General features: G+C 49.0%; 8 protein-coding genes and 1 non-coding gene across 9 annotated transcripts; 3 read left to right on the top strand and 6 right to left on the bottom strand. All coding sequences in view use genetic code 12, as the record gives it.

Annotated features, from left to right (window-relative positions):
- Positions 1-163: 163 nt before the first annotated feature.
- FOB63_003901 (dynamin-related GTPase) lies at positions 164-2,818 on the bottom strand (the record flags this gene model as incomplete). Its single annotated transcript, XM_002614542.2, has 1 exon — positions 164-2,818. One exon carries the CDS (start codon positions 2,816-2,818, stop codon positions 164-166), a length of 2,655 nt encoding a protein of 884 aa, XP_002614588.2.
- Positions 2,819-2,977: 159 nt separating this feature from the next.
- Positions 2,978-3,049, bottom strand: FOB63_005619. Its single transcript has one exon. It is a non-coding gene; the product is annotated as a tRNA-Thr (tRNA).
- A 1,108-nt stretch (positions 3,050-4,157) lies between these two features.
- On the top strand, positions 4,158-5,087 carry FOB63_003900 (uncharacterized protein; the record flags this gene model as incomplete). Its single annotated transcript, XM_002614543.2, has 1 exon — positions 4,158-5,087. The coding sequence occupies one exon, from the start codon at positions 4,158-4,160 to the stop codon at positions 5,085-5,087; it is 930 nt and encodes a 309-aa protein (XP_002614589.2).
- A 984-nt stretch (positions 5,088-6,071) lies between these two features.
- FOB63_003899 (uncharacterized protein) lies at positions 6,072-6,710 on the bottom strand (the record flags this gene model as incomplete). Its single annotated transcript, XM_002614544.2, has 1 exon — positions 6,072-6,710. One exon carries the CDS (start codon positions 6,708-6,710, stop codon positions 6,072-6,074), a length of 639 nt encoding a protein of 212 aa, XP_002614590.2.
- Positions 6,711-9,213: 2,503 nt separating this feature from the next.
- On the bottom strand, positions 9,214-9,531 carry RPP1B (ribosomal protein P1 beta; the record flags this gene model as incomplete). Its single annotated transcript, XM_002614546.1, has 1 exon — positions 9,214-9,531. The coding sequence occupies one exon, from the start codon at positions 9,529-9,531 to the stop codon at positions 9,214-9,216; it is 318 nt and encodes a 105-aa protein (XP_002614592.1).
- Positions 9,532-9,920: 389 nt separating this feature from the next.
- FOB63_003897 (rhomboid protease) lies at positions 9,921-10,841 on the top strand (the record flags this gene model as incomplete). Its single annotated transcript, XM_002614547.2, has 1 exon — positions 9,921-10,841. One exon carries the CDS (start codon positions 9,921-9,923, stop codon positions 10,839-10,841), a length of 921 nt encoding a protein of 306 aa, XP_002614593.2.
- A 192-nt stretch (positions 10,842-11,033) lies between these two features.
- LOC1 (uncharacterized protein) lies at positions 11,034-11,693 on the bottom strand (the record flags this gene model as incomplete). The annotated part of the gene is made up of 1 exon (XM_002614548.2): positions 11,034-11,693. The coding sequence occupies one exon, from the start codon at positions 11,691-11,693 to the stop codon at positions 11,034-11,036; it is 660 nt and encodes a 219-aa protein (XP_002614594.2).
- Positions 11,694-12,570: 877 nt separating this feature from the next.
- Positions 12,571-15,171, top strand: FOB63_003895 (uncharacterized protein; the record flags this gene model as incomplete). The annotated part of the gene is made up of 1 exon (XM_002614549.2): positions 12,571-15,171. The coding sequence occupies one exon, from the start codon at positions 12,571-12,573 to the stop codon at positions 15,169-15,171; it is 2,601 nt and encodes an 866-aa protein (XP_002614595.2).
- A 62-nt stretch (positions 15,172-15,233) lies between these two features.
- On the bottom strand, positions 15,234-17,282 carry FOB63_003894 (uncharacterized protein; the record flags this gene model as incomplete). Its single annotated transcript, XM_002614550.2, has 1 exon — positions 15,234-17,282. The coding sequence occupies one exon, from the start codon at positions 17,280-17,282 to the stop codon at positions 15,234-15,236; it is 2,049 nt and encodes a 682-aa protein (XP_002614596.2).
- Positions 17,283-17,604: the final 322 nt, after the last annotated feature.

Here is a 17,604-nt window from a genome sequence, read left to right as displayed (position 1 = left end):
GTTTTCAGTCTTTATTGTCGGACTCGAAAACTTCTGCTACACTGTTCTTCACTGGATATATCATTATGGTGGTCTATCATTATTTAATCACAGCCAGGTGTCCTTCAATTTATGTACACAGCAAGTTGACCGTTTGACACTTGTGATTTCATGTGATCCACACTCACCACCACCGGCTTTCCTGGCCAGTCTTCTGTCTCTGGAGAACAAGGACACCTTCGATTTTGCTCAAGGCCATTTCAAGAAGGTCCTTGCGCTCTTGCAACTCGATGTGTTTCTTCACCTTCGGATCTTCCTTTGCAAAGCTTTCCAACTGCTCCGGAGTCAAAGTGCCGAAAAACTCGTCGTCCAACTTCCGCGGGAAATTGTAGTAGAAATCGCTGAGCAACTCGACATTTAAAAACAAAATGGCCGTCGAGGTCAATTTTGTCGACACCGCATCCAAAAACACCTCGGGACATTGGTACTTGTTGTCCTTGCTCTTGCACTTTTTCGAGTTTTTCACAAACAGATGGCGCATCTTGAGCAACTTCATTCGCTCGTCCATGAACATGGCCTGTTTTCCTTTTTCAATCAAAGCTTTCGAGAATCCAAGCGCCTCGTTTGAGTCCACATCCACGTCCAGCTTCAGGCTGCGGAGTTTCTCCAAGTACTTGACGACTTGCTGCAACTTGCGTCCACCAACCAGCTTCTTCAAATTGGCTAGTGCTGCGTCACACTGGCTCATCTCCTCTTTTAAAAGCCGTGCTGCATTCTCCCGACTCACGTCCCACTCGCGATCTTCAATCTCCACTTCGTACTTGTACGGCTTGATGCAGTTCTCCACTTGATCGGCTGTAGAGTAGTATTTCGACTTCAACACAGCCTTGGCTGCTTCTTCCACAGCGCTCCGGGCCATGGGGTGGTTTGAAAGTTGTGTACGATCAACCAAGTTGTTGACTTCGGTGACAACAACATTTGTCACTAGAGAAGTGGACATGCGGCCCACGCCCAGTTTAGTCAACGATGACGTGGCCAAGTCTAACTTTTTGTGCCAGTAGCTGTCTTCATCAACCGAAACAAGCTGGCTCAACTCACGCAAGTTGGGTTCTGTCGATGCGAGCTTGTCGTATGTGAGAGTTTCAAAAGGGCGGTTCCAGTATCTTTCCGCCAACAAGTCCAACACACGTTGATCAAGCTCGCTTTTGAGAAGCGCTTTCAACTCGTTGCGGGAAAATCGCTGGCTCAATTCCTTTGTCGCCACTTTCAACAAATCAATGTTGTTGGCCAAATACATTTGTGGCGTAAGCGGCCTGTCATTGAATTCGACTTTGAACTGGTATGCTGTTTCTTCCAACTCCCGCTGGATAGCAAGATGTGTAGGCCGGAGAGACGCAGACATGGATTTTTCCAACACCTTCATAAGTTTCTTCTTCAAGTTGCGCGAGCCAGTCACAGTGCCGGCAAATTCGCTGCGATGCTCCTTGAAATACCCAAACTCAAAGTTCTGTTGAGCTACGTAAGATTGGTATCCCGTAACCTGACGACGGCCAAATAAGCCTCCTGACAGTGTGCCCAGTGGCGGAGGAGCACGAGTAATGACGCCCACATAGCCCATTCGCAATGGATACTTCCGATTGAGCAAAATCGCCCTGGCCTTTTCCGGTTCGACCAAGTCCAATTTAGTGACAACACCAACGGTTCTTTCACCGCGAGGATCGGCCAATTTGGCAGCACGCAAAGCTGACGAGTTGGCCAAGTCAACATCGGCTGCAGAGATCGCCAAAATGATGTTTGGCTCTTCCAAGTACCGATTGCAGAGCGCACGAATTTTCTGCTTCAACTCGAGCGGTTGGTCCGCGGCTTCAACCTGGATGTATCCGGGCAAATCTACAAAAGTCAAGTCAGGCACTTTGGGCGAGCGGATGGTAATTTGAATGGGGTCGTTGGAGATGCATTCTGCCGCAGGAACGGCCATATTCAAGTCGAAGAGCGTCTTCTGCACCTGCAGAAAGTCTGTCACATTGAACATCTTCAAAGCTGGGAACTCGGCCACCTCGCTGGCGCTCTCGGGCGCATTGACAAGCGTCAATTCGATGGGTCTACGCGTGACCATGTTATTTCCCTTTGGAAGAAACTCCTGGCCCACGATCGCCTCCAAAACAGACGACTTGCCGCTCAGCTGCGATCCCACAACCACAATCGATGGGAGCTTCAACGTTTCGGACTGGCTGTCGACGGCAGTCAAGATGTTTCTGATCTCGATCATTTGCCGGGTCAAATTGAGCATCTGGTCCGCCGTGTCGTCGTTATCCAAGTCTAGCTGCTCGTCTTCGTCTTGGTCAATCAACGTCTCGTCGTCTTCTTCGTCGTCTTCGGTCCCGCTTTCAACGTCTGTCTCATCTTCAGAAGATAAACCCATGGCAGCGGCTGTTGCGCCCAAGGCAGTGGTGTTGTCCCCACCAGGCCCGCCGTCGCCGCCACTGCTTCCCCCCTCGGACCCATCGCCCTTCATCTGCTTGAAAAAATCGCCTGTGCGGTCGAAAAAGTCCGCCGTGTAATCCTTGATGGAATTTAGCCGGTCTGAGGTGTAACTGGACGCCTGTTCCATCTTGTATGCCACATAAGACCCGCCTGCGGCCATGGTTCCCCCGATGTACGCCGGGATCTTTGCTGCCCGAGCCAAAACTTTGACAAAGCCGATGTTGCGGCGGAACGTCAAAGTAGGCGGGATGTGATGTGAAAGGTGGCGATTGTACTTTCTCGCCGAGAGGAGAGAAAACGTTCGGCCGGCGTACAGCGGACGCGGATATTGCCGCATTAGGCCTGCCCGAAACATGATATATTCAGAAAAGAAAGGAGGCTTGAAGAATGGGCTAAATCAGAAATCGCATGTTAGTCTGAGGAGCAAAGAGTGGAGTGTAATGCACGTGATATTGGTCATGTGCGCGGCGATTCCAAAGGCAATAAAAAAATGTGAGAGAAAAAAGAATCCGAGTGCCCCCTGCCAGAATTGAACTAGCGACCTTTGCATTACAAGTGCAACGCTCTACCACTAAGCTAAGGAGGCTCCGGCATACGAATGTGAAGGCAGCCCAAACATACTCGTGGAGATTGGTTGGGACTTTCTCTGTTCGTCATCGTGTCTTTGCCGTAATCGAAGAAGGGCTAGCGTAGAAACCAAAAGCCATCGATAAGTCCGCGACAAACTAGCCTGTGAAACTAATCAAAACAACAACAAGTTGTGGAAACTTGATGTTGTGAAAACTTGAAGTTGTGAAAACTTGCCCGCGCAACGGAACGTGTCAGATCAATCGGAAGAGCTCGAAACACAGCCTTGAATTGAAGTGGGCTTTCCGAGCACACGGAACGGAATGTTCATTATCTCCGGTGCATCGCCATGGCCCGGGAGTGCACACAGACCCGGGCTCATCACGGTGGTAATTTCCTAAACTCCTAAACCCACAAATGTGGGGAAGCGTGCGGATCGGGCTGAGTCATAAACGATGGCCGATACCAGTAATCTCCGTTTTTCCATGTGGCGCAACCACAAAGACGAAAGAAGCTTGTTCTTCGTAATTCGCACTTTCCATCGCCCGCGGCCACTTTTGCCGCCCACGTAGATAAGACAAGAAACCAAGAAAAGAGCAAGAGCAAGAGAGTGACCGAAGCAATGGCAAACATCAAGCGAAACAGGTGCGGCAGCAAATTTCTCCTTCTTGGACCTGGCGCCTGCCATCCCGAAACGGCAAAACAATGTAGCCGTCAAAAGCACCAGATCATGTTTTCCCCCACCGTCAGCCTCTCGATGCAAATGGGTCGCACCATTCTTCATGTGCTGGGTACTGCACATAGCCCCAAAGCTTCGCACGTACATTAGGCGCAAGAACACCATATACGCGCCACGCAGGGCTTTATCGGGTCCTGGACGCCAATACGCAGTGCGATCATCAACAATCAAGGTGCGCCACGACAAATGTGACTCTATCGATCTTGGGCCGGCTTTTTTTTTTCCCTAACCAGATTGTTTTTTGCGCCCTTTTCCGACCGCTATCCGCCTGTTTCTAGCTTCAGCTGGACTGATCTTTTGAAGGTGTCAAGTGTTCCATCTATTCGTTCCGTTCTTCGACTCTAGCCTTCTTCCATTCGTCCCGTTTGCCCCGTTTCCCCTTCTTCCCATGAAGATCTTCTTCACCCACAACCCCTGGCCTCGTGGGCTCAGGAGAAGACTTTTCCGCCGAAGAGAAAAACACAAAGTGGAGCCTGCGCCACCCCGCAAATCCATCGAAAAGGCCTTTTATCAGCCGTTGTCGTCGGAACCCCCGTCGTATCAAGAATGTGTGAGTTTGCCGCCTTTGCCCCATGTTGTTTTTGCCGCCAAATCAGCGCAAGCTACCGAGGTCCCTGGCGGCGCTAAAGGGGCTGCAAAAAGTCTAAGCCGATATAGGGGCGACAGCACGGGTGCAAAGAGCGGCACGGCGCGGGTGCCCGAAAAGAGCAGCACGGCGAGCAGCACGGCGAGCAGCTGGGGCCACGAGACAAGTGTGGCAAACGCAAACGCAAACGCTTATGGGGCGGAAGGAGCCCCTATTGTTAGTGGGGTGGCGTCCAATGCGACAGACGCTCCGAGGGCATATGTAACCAGCGCGACATGTGCGACATTAGCACCAAGTGCCACTGGCGCTACCAGTGCTGTATCACGCGCGACATGTGATACAGCCAGAGATGCATCTAGCGCGACGTTTGCAACCGGCACTTCCCCAATGGCAATGGCCAATGTCGCTGCTCTCAAACCAAACGCCAGCCTGTCGGCATTGCTGGAAACTGCCGTTGCACAAAAATGGCTTCCGCAAGCGCCGCATCGCGGCAGGCCGCGTGCGATGCGATTCCGTTCCCAACTCACAGAAGCTATGGCTCGTCAGGGCGGCCGCCAGCTGTCTCCGCCGCGTCCTTCTCCGTTGCGCAAGTTGTCCGTTGGATGCATCGATCTTGCTGCAGTGGTTACTTTTGAACAAAAGAGCCGTCTCTGGACACAATACTTTGTTTGTCTAGAGTGTGCCATTGTCTACATTGTGCTTTTCACGTTTGTGGTTGCGCTAGCCGCGTAGCCATTTCTATAACCACACAGGGTCCATACGGCTAAGCGCATACACACATGTACAGAAAGTATTACCGCGGGTCTTGCCCTTTATGGCATGGCTCAAATTTGATGGTGCCGACACAACCGCTTCCGCGGACAGGCTGTTTTGCGCGCAAAAAAAAATACATTGAAAAAGGACGCAACTTTGTGCAAGCTAATGGCTGGTCCAGATTGCTGCATAAACCTGTCAGACTCCTTTCGCATCACCAGCAAACAAACCCGGCGGTTGGACTGACCAAGCAACCAAGGTGAGTCATGAGAACATGATTCACCAGCGGTGCATCAAACAAAGCATGCATCAGCAAAGAACGCATCTGAATTTAGCAATCTATTACTGTTTTGGGCACATCTCCGTTCCGGGCCGCACCCTTGACAGCAGAAATATGCTCAACGGTTCTTTGGCGTTGCCGTGCGTCATGATGAGTAAGTCTCGCAAAATTTGTGCAGGTGCTCGGGGCCGAGATGAGCAATTAGGAAAAGAGCTTGTTCGATGTACGCAATCCACAAGCTGGAGCAAGTGTGTCAGAGGTTTGATCTGCCTAGATTGCGACGTATTTTATCCTCATTTCACAATGTTTACGTTTTTTAGCGTAAGCAGAAGGTACGAGCACGGCATGGTCTAAGTGAAGTATAATGAAAGCATGAAAGAATTGCCCGAAACAGACAGTAGACAATGTAAGGTAGATGGCAAACAAGCATAGGAGTGGGGAAAGCGATGGAACTTGGTGAAACAAGGTGGAAAGAAGCGAGCACGTGACACGGCTCGGCAAGTTCGGTCTTCGGCTACACATCTCGGTTCTCGGCCCTTAAGCTACAACTACACCACACTATCATGAAAAGTCTCTATTAAAATCGTCGTGAAAAAAATGAAATGAAATCGTTACGAGTCCCGTCGTCAAGCGTGCGCCGCCCTTCGGCGCACGGAAAGAATAAAAATAAATAGCTTGTGCTCCTAGTACAAGAGCTTCATCAGATAGATGGCATCGTGTCTGTGATGACTGGCAGGATGGCCACGTGAATGGCCGTGGCCGTGGCCGTGCAACAAGTCTTCGCTAGATAGCTTGTGTGATGCAGGGGCATGTGCAAGGGCGTAGTGGACATCAGCCACTTCTTCATCGGGCTCGGAGTCCGAGTTGGACGACGATCGGGACAACTCGGGCAACGCGTCGGCCTCTTCGCCCTCTTCCTCTGGAATCAGCAGTAGGTCGTGTTCGGGCAACGAGAGGTCCATTGTGGGGAGGCGTCTGTAAGACTGTGGGCGGTGGATCAAGAGGGTGTCTTCTTCTTCTTCTTCTTCTTCTTCGGACGAGTAGTAGTAGTCGGCGTCATCGGAGTCCGAGTCGGAGTCCAGGTCCACCTCGTACTCGGTGACAGAGGAGCCCGACGAGAGCGGCGAGCGCGAGGGAAGCGAGAACGAAACCTTGTTGGCCGAGAGTTTCTTCTCGGTCTCGACAGAAATGTGGTCCATCAAGTTATCCAACATGTTGGCCTGGAGAACAAGCGAGCGCAAGGGCGTCTTGGGGTTGGCAGCTTCTCTTGTGAGTTTGGACCGCACCTTGGATGCCAAAAGATAGGATTCGGCAAAGGACATGGCTATGAAGAGGCAACGGCAAAAGTATAGGGGAAGTGAGACAAGAATCGGAGCAGGAGTCTGGGGATATAGTCGAGCGCAGGCAATGGGGGCAGTCGAAGCAGGAGCTTGTTTGTGAGAAAAATATTTTGTGGCATGCCACGGCAGCGACGTGGTGGACTATATATATGGATGCGCTAGGGTTCAACGGTTAGTCAGACCGGTACTGACAAATCACTCGGATATACGTGGGGCCGCATTTCCCTGCGCGGCGGCTATGCCGCTCCGGCTTTTATTCTTTTCTCCGTCGGAAACCCATTCCGCCACCGCCGGCGTATGCGAATAATACGGCGCAAGCATCTGGGCGCCGTGTGCAGTGCTCCACGGATCTAAGCTGGCGCCGAGGCGGAGACTTTGGCCCGAAGAGCAAAAAACCGCTGCCAACCTACTTTGCGCCAGCCCAAAGACCCGGGCCCGTTTGTGGCTAAGTTGTCCTATCAGGCCGCACAAGCATGCAAACGGCCGTGGCGTCGTATGTTTTGTGCGTTCGGATGCGGATGGATAATGCGCGAATTGCGTCGGTCCAGCACCGGGGTTCGTGCCTTATCCATGTCTCAGACCATTACCCATTTGGGGCCACTGCTCCATCGTTTTCCACACCGCCGTTTCTGCGCCTTAGGCGTTGGCACGACTTGCATTGGCCATTGGTGTGACCGAGCTGGCGCTGTTCTTGTCTCCATATTGTCGACGGCCGGGTCTGCTGGCTTGTCCAGGCCTTGGCTTCAAGCTCACGCCAGTTTGGCCATCCCCTAATCCCATGGGGTACTCATTTCGATCGTACCATCCAGGTACCACTTGGGATGGAGGTGGTGTAATTTCTTGCATATGGCCCGTTTCTGGTGTGTTCTTGGGGTCTACGGCCTGCGTGCAAGCTCGAGGCCTGTGTGTGGAGCAGTTTCGAAAGTCTGGGGGGCTCCATGCCGTCGCAAGACGCAGCGCCGCCTATCTCCACAGTTTGCTCTCCTCTGCCAGAGCCTGGAACCGTCTGGAAAAGCCTGTCTCCCGCAGCTTCTTTCGCTACTTTCCACGTCAAGACACGGCAGAATGTGGGCCGATTGCAGGACGGATCAGATTGGGCCAGTGTTTCCTTGGGCCAGTGTTTCCTTGGGTCCGTGTTTCCTTGGCCCCCCGGATTTGTCTCTGGGCTACTTGGCTTCCACATCTCCACCACATTCACAGCGGCACGACTGCGGCCTTACAAACGCTTTTTCGTGTGCTACAAGATTGCTGATTAATGTCTGATTACAAATGAGCGATGGTGTAAGCAGGACTTTATGCACGCTTCCCCGTTTTGCGTTCGCACCGTGCATAAATGCGCTTGACATATTTTCGAGCCCTGCCTGCTTTTCCCTGTCACTCCATTAGCCATGCATGTCCCATATAACCAAGAAGCATTGTGGCTGGGAAATCGGCCAACCTTTCGTTCGCTTGGGTATGGATTTGTCTCGCACTAGTGCACCATTTCTTTGTTTTTATTTTTTCTTGTGCCTCTAGTGTCCGTCATGGGTCTTTATTTGTGCCTGGAACGGCAATTATTATCTGCTCGGCCCGAGGGCTTGCTGCTTGACCTCTTGTTAGTAGCCTTGTCGTATGGACCCTGATTGCTCTTGAATCTTCTCTTTATCCAGACCACGCTTTGCGTTCGAAAGGAGATATGCACTAAAGGCGCCATGTTCTAGCACCACTGTGTGCATGAAGAAGAGAGTTGCTGCTCGATTCAGGAACCCTTGCATGTTGGCCAGGCAGCTAGCAGTGCTGACTTCTATCCGGTCATGGAGACTGCAATATTATGTCACAAAATATGGTCGGTATTGCAATATTATGTCACAAAATATGGTCGATTGCAATATTATGTCACTGCAAATTATGGTCGATTGCAAAAGTATGTCACTGCAAATTATGGTGAACTATCACATTATGGTCTATCACATATGGTACTGTTGTGATGGTAATTCTACTCACTAGTTGAATTTTCGAGATCATGACGCACCCATTTATCCTTCTTCACCTCTCCTATTAACCTTATCCTCTTGCCATCTTCTGTCCACGCACCTCTTTTGAAACCAGACGTGGTCACTTTGGCTCGATCGGCTCTCAAAGATCAAGGACCACGCCGAAATTGCTCTTAAAAAGACTTGTATACGTTTGGGATGGTAATTACTGAGCTTAGTGTATCGAACTACCTTCTTAAACATCATTCTCGGTCCAATTAGTACCATTGAACATCGTGGATGAAGTATACTTTCCCTTAGCGTTTTGAGACCTACCGATTTGCTAACCTTAAGTTATACCTTATCCTTATGTTAATGCAACAATGCATACGGCTTCGGAACTTTAGATCTTCTGTACAAGGCATAATACCCGAAGAATACGATCGCTCCTCTACGGTGGCACGCGACAGCGCAGCTTACAGGAGCACATTGTCTTCATCTCATGCGAATGTATTAAGCTATTAGCGAACCGTTTAGTCGAACAAACCGAAACCCATGTCGTCGTCGGATTCTTCAGCGGCTTCTTCCTCCTTCTCTTCGGCAGCAGCTTCTGGAGCAGCACCAGTGGCAGCGGCACCGGAGGCAGCAGCAGCTGGGGCAGCAGAGGCGGCAAAGGAGAACAACAACTCCTTCAAGTTCTTGCCTTCCAAAGCCTTGGCGAAAACATCGGCCCAGACATTGTCAACAGAGGCACCGGCGGCCTTAGTGATGGCCAACAAGTTGTCGGCGGAGATCTCAAGATCAGCGTCAGCCAAGATCAAGGCAGCGTAGGAAACAGAAGCTTCGGACATTATTTATGTGATGAAGCAGAAAACGGCTCAGAAGCGGGTGGATTTTTTTTCACCACGGTGCAAGTTTTTTCGGCGCACGTGATGGAGTGTCACGTGAATGGGCCTGTCGTGCGCCGCGAAAAGAAAAAGCAGTCACGCTTGTGTGTGGTACTGTATGCAGTGTACTGTATGCGCCGTCGTGGTGCACGGGTGTGCTCCCGTCCAGCCCACTTCGCCATCTTGCCAACCAATTTTCGCCCGTTCTGCCCGGTTTTGCCCCTTCTGTCCTGAATCGGATGTCTGCTTCAATCTCCAGTTAAAGGGTGGAAGAAGATGCGCGCACAAATTGTGGGGTGTGCATACAACGCGCCTCTACTACGCCAGCAGCTCCATTTGATACTCCAATCGCCATGTTTCTGTTAACCCGAAGCGTCCTCCGAATTGGGCACGGCCATGCGTTCACATCGAACTTGAATGTCACCAAACCGCTCCATTCGTCGTTTTTCCCGCGTTTCCCGTCTTTGTTCCGCAACTCAAAGGCCGTTTCTCAAGTGAGAGGTTATCGCCACTCCGACACATGGGCCCGCTACAATAAACACTATGGCCGCAACAAAATCAACTGGCGGGCATTGCGGAACCCGGCCATCTTCACTGTTTCGTTCTGCGCCGGCACCACCTTGGCTGTGCCGTACTTGTTCCAGATTCCGCCGTTTTCCATGTTCAAGCGCAACCCGAATGCGCTCGTTTTCACCTTGATCGGGCTCAATGTGGCCGGATTCCTCGCATGGAAGTCGCCTGTGGGCAGCCGCTACATGGCACGCTACGGTCTTTTGGTCAAGGACAATGTTGCGTCGGTGTTTTCGCTTTTGGGATCGGCCTTTTCGCATCAGGAAGGAATGCATCTTTTGTTCAACATGCTCATGTTGTACTCGTTCGGGTCGACTCTATGCGGCTACGTTGGCGCCAGCAACTTCTTGACCATGTACTTGAACTCTGCTGTGCTTTCTTCGTTTGTGTCGCTTGCTCTCCCCATTGTCACGAGATCGTCGATGCTGATTGCCTCCTTGGGAGCCTCCGGCGCCATTTTCAGTGTTTTTGGCGCCTTCAGCTACTTGTTCCCTAGATCGGCCATTGCGTTCTTTTTCCTTCCTATCCCTGGCGGAGCTTGGTTTGCTTTTCTTGGAACCATGGCGTTCAACGTGGCTGGTCTCTTCATGAAGTGGGGCCGCTATGACTACGCGGCGCATTTGGGCGGCTGTCTTGCCGGAATCGGCTACGGATGGTGGTTTGACAAGAAGAGATCCCAGCGCAGAAAAGTCTACATGAGATAGAAGTAACTCGAGAGTCTCATAAGATAACGAGAGTCTACATGAGATAACGAGAGTCTACATGAGATCGTGGGTTCTCCAAATGACATAGATTAAGTTCAGGCTAGAGTCAAACGGACAAGATTCGTGATCTTGTGACTACATGTGCCGTGAATGCTTGTAAATAGATAATGTACAGTGTGGGGTAACGAGACCTCATGCAAACGAAACAGACTTCTTCTTCTTTGGTTCCTCTGGCTGGGCATCTCCCTTTTTCGAAAGACGCGAGTTCTTTCTTCTGGCAGCTCTGGCAATGTTGGCCTTGCTTCTGATTTCATTCTTTTTGTTCTCCAACTTATTCGTCTTCTCCTGTTCCTTCTGCTCCATTTCCTTCCTCTTCAACTCACGGATCTCCTCCAAGCGCCGCGATTTCTCCAACTTGGACTCGTTTGTCTGGTCGTACTTGTCATTGATGCTCTTGATGAGAAGATTGAGCTTCAAACTGTCGTGGTCATCGACAAATTTCTTGCCCTTTTTTCCTCTCTTGGCCTTGACACCGGGAACAATCGCACGGTTCAAGTTTGGAATCTCCAACTGGTCTTCACGGTACTCCTTGCCGTTTTTCGCTCCATACAACCGGATTCTGGCCTGCTCCTTTTTCACATTCTTCTTGCTAGGCTTTTTGACTTTGGCCTTGGCTGTGAGCTTCGGCTGGTTGGCCAAAAGATTTCTTGCTTGCGAGTCTGAGGTGACCTCGCTCTCGATAGCTCGGGTTTTATTCTGGCTTTGCCTTCTTTTGGCTGTTTGCGATTGTCTGACGGCCATCTTGATTTGGTAGAGAGATGAGATGAAAAGATTTGGAATGATAATGCGCATCGGGGTCACGTGCGCCAGCCTCTAGTGGATGAAGCCAAAAAAAAATGACAATGAATAATTCGGACGGGACGGGAAAGCGTAACTGCTTTGTTGGAATGTTGTGGTCTGTCTTCGAAGAATGGTCATAGCGTGCTTCGTAAAAAATGTTCAAGCCGTGTTCGCAAAAAATGGTCAAGCATTCGCAAAGTAGTCTGCGAGATCTATTAGGCCCAAAATTATGGGATGATAGCAAAGTCACTCCAAGCATGAATCATTTCTTTCCGCAAACAACTAGTCGTGTTTGCGGCGAGATTCAGTTTTTGTCATATGCATTAGAGTAATTGAAGGATATCACTGCTATTTAATGGTCGAAATGTTCACGGTTGAGTTACATATACTTGTGACTAAGCTCAGTTGGAATTTTCGATCTAATCAGGGTAAGTGAAGAAACAACTGTCTATCAAAGAAGTGGCCATGGTTACTTCGATAGAGACGTCAGTTTCATTCGTAAGTAGACAGACCCACTGCTATTTTATTGTCATTGAGTAAGTGGAAACTCCTAGCAAAGTGGATACACATATCAACAGTAGGATAGCAGGAACATAAACCGTTTTCGTCAGCTTCGACGGATCAAACATTTATGTCTTACACTTGCGACGGAGGTATCCGACCGAATCATATTAGTAGAATTCAAACCCAGGTTTCGTTCAAACATTGCACATTTGTGTCCAGATGTGAAGTTTTTGTCCTTTGAAAATAGCCGTTGGTACAATCCCATGGAAATTAACATTTCTATCTAGCACTATATCATCTCCGTCGCCGTACAGGACGATTCGGCGAGATCCGCTGATAAGACAATGTCGTGCATACTGTCAATCCATCCCACCTCTTCTTCTCCATGGAACCCATACTTCAGTTCAACTGGGACATTTTTCCGTCGACGAAACTCGAGGCCAGTGAAATGCTGGCCCCGTTAGGCTGCATGATCACTCCCGCATCCGCTTCGGGCGTTTTGTCTGCCCAAGGAAGTCCGCTCCGATGCCTGAGCTGTGACAATGTCGTGAATCCATATATTCGGATCGATAGAGCCAACAACTTCTGGTGGTGCCCCTTTTGCCATAAGACGACCTTCTTCCCGGACTCGTTTGTCTTGGCCCCGGTCGGTGCTCCCAACTCGGAAATCCCGGCCGAAATCAGACCTTCGCCCAATAATACCATCGACTATACCCTTCCCCGCGACATTTCCCAAGTTTCTCCAGGCACACAAAAATGTCCCTTTGTTTCTGTGTATATTATCGATAGGTATCAGCATGTGGATTCGCTAGAGCAGCGGGAGTTTGAAAGCTTGAAAAGTGGCATTTGCAAGAGCATTGAGCGGCTTCCCCACAACGCAAGAGTGCTTCTTGTGACATTTTCCGATATTGTCGAGGTCTTCTCCAAAGAGCAAAGCGTGGCCTTTCTGCCTCTGGCCATTTTCAACGACAACTATGACTACTCTAAACTTTTGACCGACCTGCTGGTTATCGGTACAATTCTCCAGAAATTGGCGGTGGAGCGTCTCGTGGCTTCTACAGCAGAAAAGTCACCGCTTGCAAGAAAGGGCCTTTTGCTTGAAAAAAGCGAGGCTTCAGCGACAGTGGCAGACTTAAAGCCAAAGCTCACGTCGTCATACAAGCCTCCACGGGCCACTGGTTTGGCTCTTTTCATTTCGACGCTCTTGCTTTCGCTGTGTTCGTTCACCACTTTGATTGGAAACGTTAGTCTTTTCGTCTCGGGCCCACCAACGTTGGGTCCGGGAAAAGTGGTTGGAGAGACGGAGGCTTTGCGTTCGCATCATGACGTGGCCAATTTCCAGGCCCAGCACTTTGCATCTGCGTCGAAGTTCTATCGTGCGTTGGCGTATGTTTCGAGTGGATATCTGTTGGAAAACTCTGCCGTGGCCGCATACTCCACATCGGGTAAACTCACCCATTTTGGGGTCAATGACAAGACACCATTTTTTTCTGTCGATATATATTCCGGCTCGTTGGATCAGACAGGCGTTTACGAGATGGGCTCTTTGGCCTCGAGCGGATCGGGCTCCATTTTTTTGTTGGACAGTTTTCTGAGTGTGGATTTCGAAAACACATTACTAACTAACACGGATAGATTACCGAGCAGAAAATGGAAAACCACATTCACGGTGACTAGTTCCAGTGGCATCAGAGTGTGGAAAGCAGTGTGTCATGGTACTCCGCTTCGATCTTCTTACCAGTCGGAAAAACACTCGGCTCTGCACCACGAAAAGATTTCCGACACCATGTCTCGATTCGACTCGTCTCTCAAAAAACGTGATTTCACCAACCGCTGGAACTTGGGCAGCATCCAGGAGACTGATGCTTTGGCTGTCTATTTTGAAATGGATCTAGCCTCTTCTTCTTCTTCGTTGGATGTGCACGGCACCAAAGAGGTCTTTATCCAGTTCCAGTCCCAGTGGTGGGATATGGGTTCGGAAAAAGAAATATTACGGGTAACCACAATCAAAAGACCCACTACTCTATCGATCTTAGCCGCTAACCAAGTCAAATTGTCTTCAGGAAGATACAAATTGGTGAACCAAAACAGCATGATTTTGAAAGAGAAGGCATTGATTGAGAGCTTCGAATACAAAACGTGGATGGCCCTCTTCACCCGGCTTTTGGTTGACAAGATCGATACCACAATTGGATTTGAATCTTTCGAAGAGGTGGTGGATGAGGTCGATCAAGCGCTTATCCGGTTGACCAAATACTATGGTGGATTGCACATTGAGCGGTCCAATAGCACCAATCCATACGAGAAATTGCGATTGATTCAAACCATCAACAACAAGTTTAAAGACCTTCCCTCTTATTCGTATGCTCTAAGGAGAAATCCTCAGCTTGTGCGTATTTTCAATAGTTCGCCCGATGAAACGGCTTTCTACCACCATATATTCAAGAGAAGCGGAGTGGAGGACTCATGCACCATGATCAAACCGCATTTGTACAAAGTGCAAAGGGACTCGCTTGAGGAAATTCTGTTGGATGTTACCAGTGTCGATCCAGATGCAAGTGCACCGCAATATTACGTCTTGGATGCCGTAGTCACAGTGATTATTTATTTGCTGTTCAAAGACCCTCAGGACGCACTTCCACTCCATCCTTCGAACAACGATGATATTATAAACGGCAACCGAGATGTTGATAACCCACTTTTGAAAACTATTTTGGACCTTGTGGACGCCAAGTTCGTTCAACCCAGGCCAAACAAGCCCAAAGTTGTTCTTACACAATCAGGGCATTCCCAGGCGAGATATCTAAAGGCCAGACTCAATCCAGTCAAGGACAAGATTGTTGTTGAGGAAAAAAAGAAAACCCGCTGGTGGGATTTTTTCTTTTCAGAGTCTCCAGGGAATACTTTGGCCATGGCAGATGAGGTGAGTGTAAAAACGTACTATTCAGAGTTGTTGAAACGGGTACAGAACTTTCAGCTAGATTAATTCAACTTGTTAATGTAAATCACATCCCTTTTCTCCTCAAACCTCAGCCATCAATGCAAAAATTAGATCTGAGGAACGTCAGACTTAGTAACACCCCCAGTACTCTCGTTTAGGCCAACTTCGGGAATCATGCTTGTGCTCATGCTCATAGAGTGAATGGTTGTGAACATCACCAAGCAATGAAGGAAAACGCAGTACACCAAGAACAACATACGGGTCAAACGCGTTGCAAGAATAGACCGAGTGACAAAAATGAACATCCTTTCGAACGGAGAAAGTCTCGAACTGACTCTTTCCTGCTCCTGTTTCCTGAACTGCTCTATGGGGTGCAATTTGGACTCGTATGACGCACGGTACGGATTGCTTTCCAAATCGGAACTATTGGCCTTTGGAATTAAAGTTCGGCGGTTTGAATTAGCAGGTGCCATGGTCCCTTTATCTTTGATCAGAGCCATATATCTTGTTTTCTCATAAAGCTCCTCGTTGTCTGTTTGCAACATCTTGTTTTTCCTCTTGAGTTCATTCACAAGATTAGCTTGTTTACGAACCTCGTCTTCCAACTCCTTGTTCCTGTCACGGAATCTGTCTCTTTGACCAGTGATGATGGGCAAAATGGAATTTTCGTCAACGGTGTTGAGAGACGTCGTAGATCCTCGTCCCGGAACTGGTCTTGTCATCCTGGTCATCCCTGACATCATGCTGGCACTATCATTGAAGTTGGAGCCATAAGCGTCTTGGAAGTTCGCAAGGTCGTTTTCCATCTTCGCATTGAGTTCTTTCATTTTGTTGTACTCCAGCGAAGCTCTGGTCAATTCTGCCTCTAGACTTGAAATTTTCGAGGTCAAACTCTCGTGCTGCGATCTTAGCTCGGCAAGTTCTTTTGTCAAGGACTTATTATGCTGAATTAAAAGAGCGTCAAAGTTTCCTGCTTCATGTTCAGAACCTGCGTCTTCTTCTTGCTCGCCGAATTCAATCTGTCTCAACAAGTGCAATTCATGTTTCAATTCGTCGTAGTCGCTCGTTCTTGAGAGTTTCTCTTTGAGGTGCTTGATTTCCTGGGTGGATTGGTGAAGCTCTCTAGTTAGAGATTGGATCTGGGTATCGTGCTCTTTATTGGTGGAGTCAAGCTTGCCTCTCAACTGGTTTAAGTTTGCAACTAACACGGCATTTTCGCCTTCGATTTCGGCAATCTTTTTCGCATGTTCCTGTTGCATGGATGTCTTTTCAGAATCGGCCTGTGATACAGACAATTCACGACGCAAGTCCTCGTTCCTTTTCTCAAGCTCGTACACCCGTTTTTTCCAAGATTCCACTTCTCGTGTGACCAAATCCAACTCGGCCAAAATGGAAACCAGAGAGTTCGAGGAGGGGCCAAGCTGTTTGTTTTGAGAGCTCAACTGCAACTCTGTGACTTCCATTGAGGTACGCAACTCTTCGATGGTAGCTTTATAACCCGCAATTTGGCTCTCGTGTTGCTTCTGGACGCTCTGCCAATTGGACTCTTTCTCTTCTATCAACGCCTGGAACTCTTCCTCTTTGGCTTTCAATTTACTGCCAAGAAGCTCGGCCGATTTCTGCTCGCCATCCAAGAGCCTCTGTTTTAGAATGTCGTAATCGGCTTTTCTAGACAATTCGTCGGACAACCGGGCCACTTCTTTCTTCAATTCCGCTGTTTCATTCATTTCCATGATCGCGTCCAAGGATAGCTCCAACAACGGCTTTGGGTCAGGCGCTTCGGCAATAAGACGGTAGAAGCCAAAGAAGAAGCTCTCGGCCTTTTTCTGTTTGGAGGTCAAGTTGTCGATTTCATTTTGGTACTGCTTCAAGAGCGGATTAAACTCAGCGAGTTTCTTTTCGTTGTCCAATTTTTTGAACTCCTTTGTCTTCGATGCTAGCTCCTTTCTACTTGCAAGCAGCAGCTTTTGTTCGCTTTTAAGTTCGATCCCCTGCTCGTCGAGTTTCCTCTGCAACGACGACAAATCGATCTCGGCCCATGTTTGTAGGGCATTTTCGAATGCATTCTTCAGTTTTCCGCTCTGCAGTGGAACAGGTTCGGACATGTTGGTCTTATCCCTAAGTTTGCAAGAGGTGTTGACTCGCGATAAAGCCATTTCATTCTGCAGTCGGAAATTCGCCTACGAAGAAAAGCATGAAACTGAAATAAGTGATGAAACAGAAGAGGAAATATGATGAATTAGGTATAGAAGAGTGAACAATGTATATGTTGGCCTCATGTTCGTTTCTAGTGATTTTTTTCAAGTGCATTAATTTTATTTGGTTTTTGGTACGTTCGAATGATTATTGTAAATGCAATCGCGGGACTCAAAATGGGCTATAAATAAGTGAGCAAGTCAATCAAAGAAACCAGATGGGAAGAATGCAAGAACATAAATGTCGGCAGTTTTAATAACTATAAACACGATTCTTGCTGAA

The sequence above is a fragment of the Clavispora lusitaniae genome (assembly GCF_014636115.1).
Source record: "Clavispora lusitaniae strain FDAARGOS_655 chromosome Unknown tig00000185_pilon, whole genome shotgun sequence".
Taxonomy (NCBI): Eukaryota; Fungi; Ascomycota; class Pichiomycetes; order Serinales; family Metschnikowiaceae; genus Clavispora; species Clavispora lusitaniae.
This window is presented reverse-complemented; position numbering and strand designations above follow the sequence as displayed.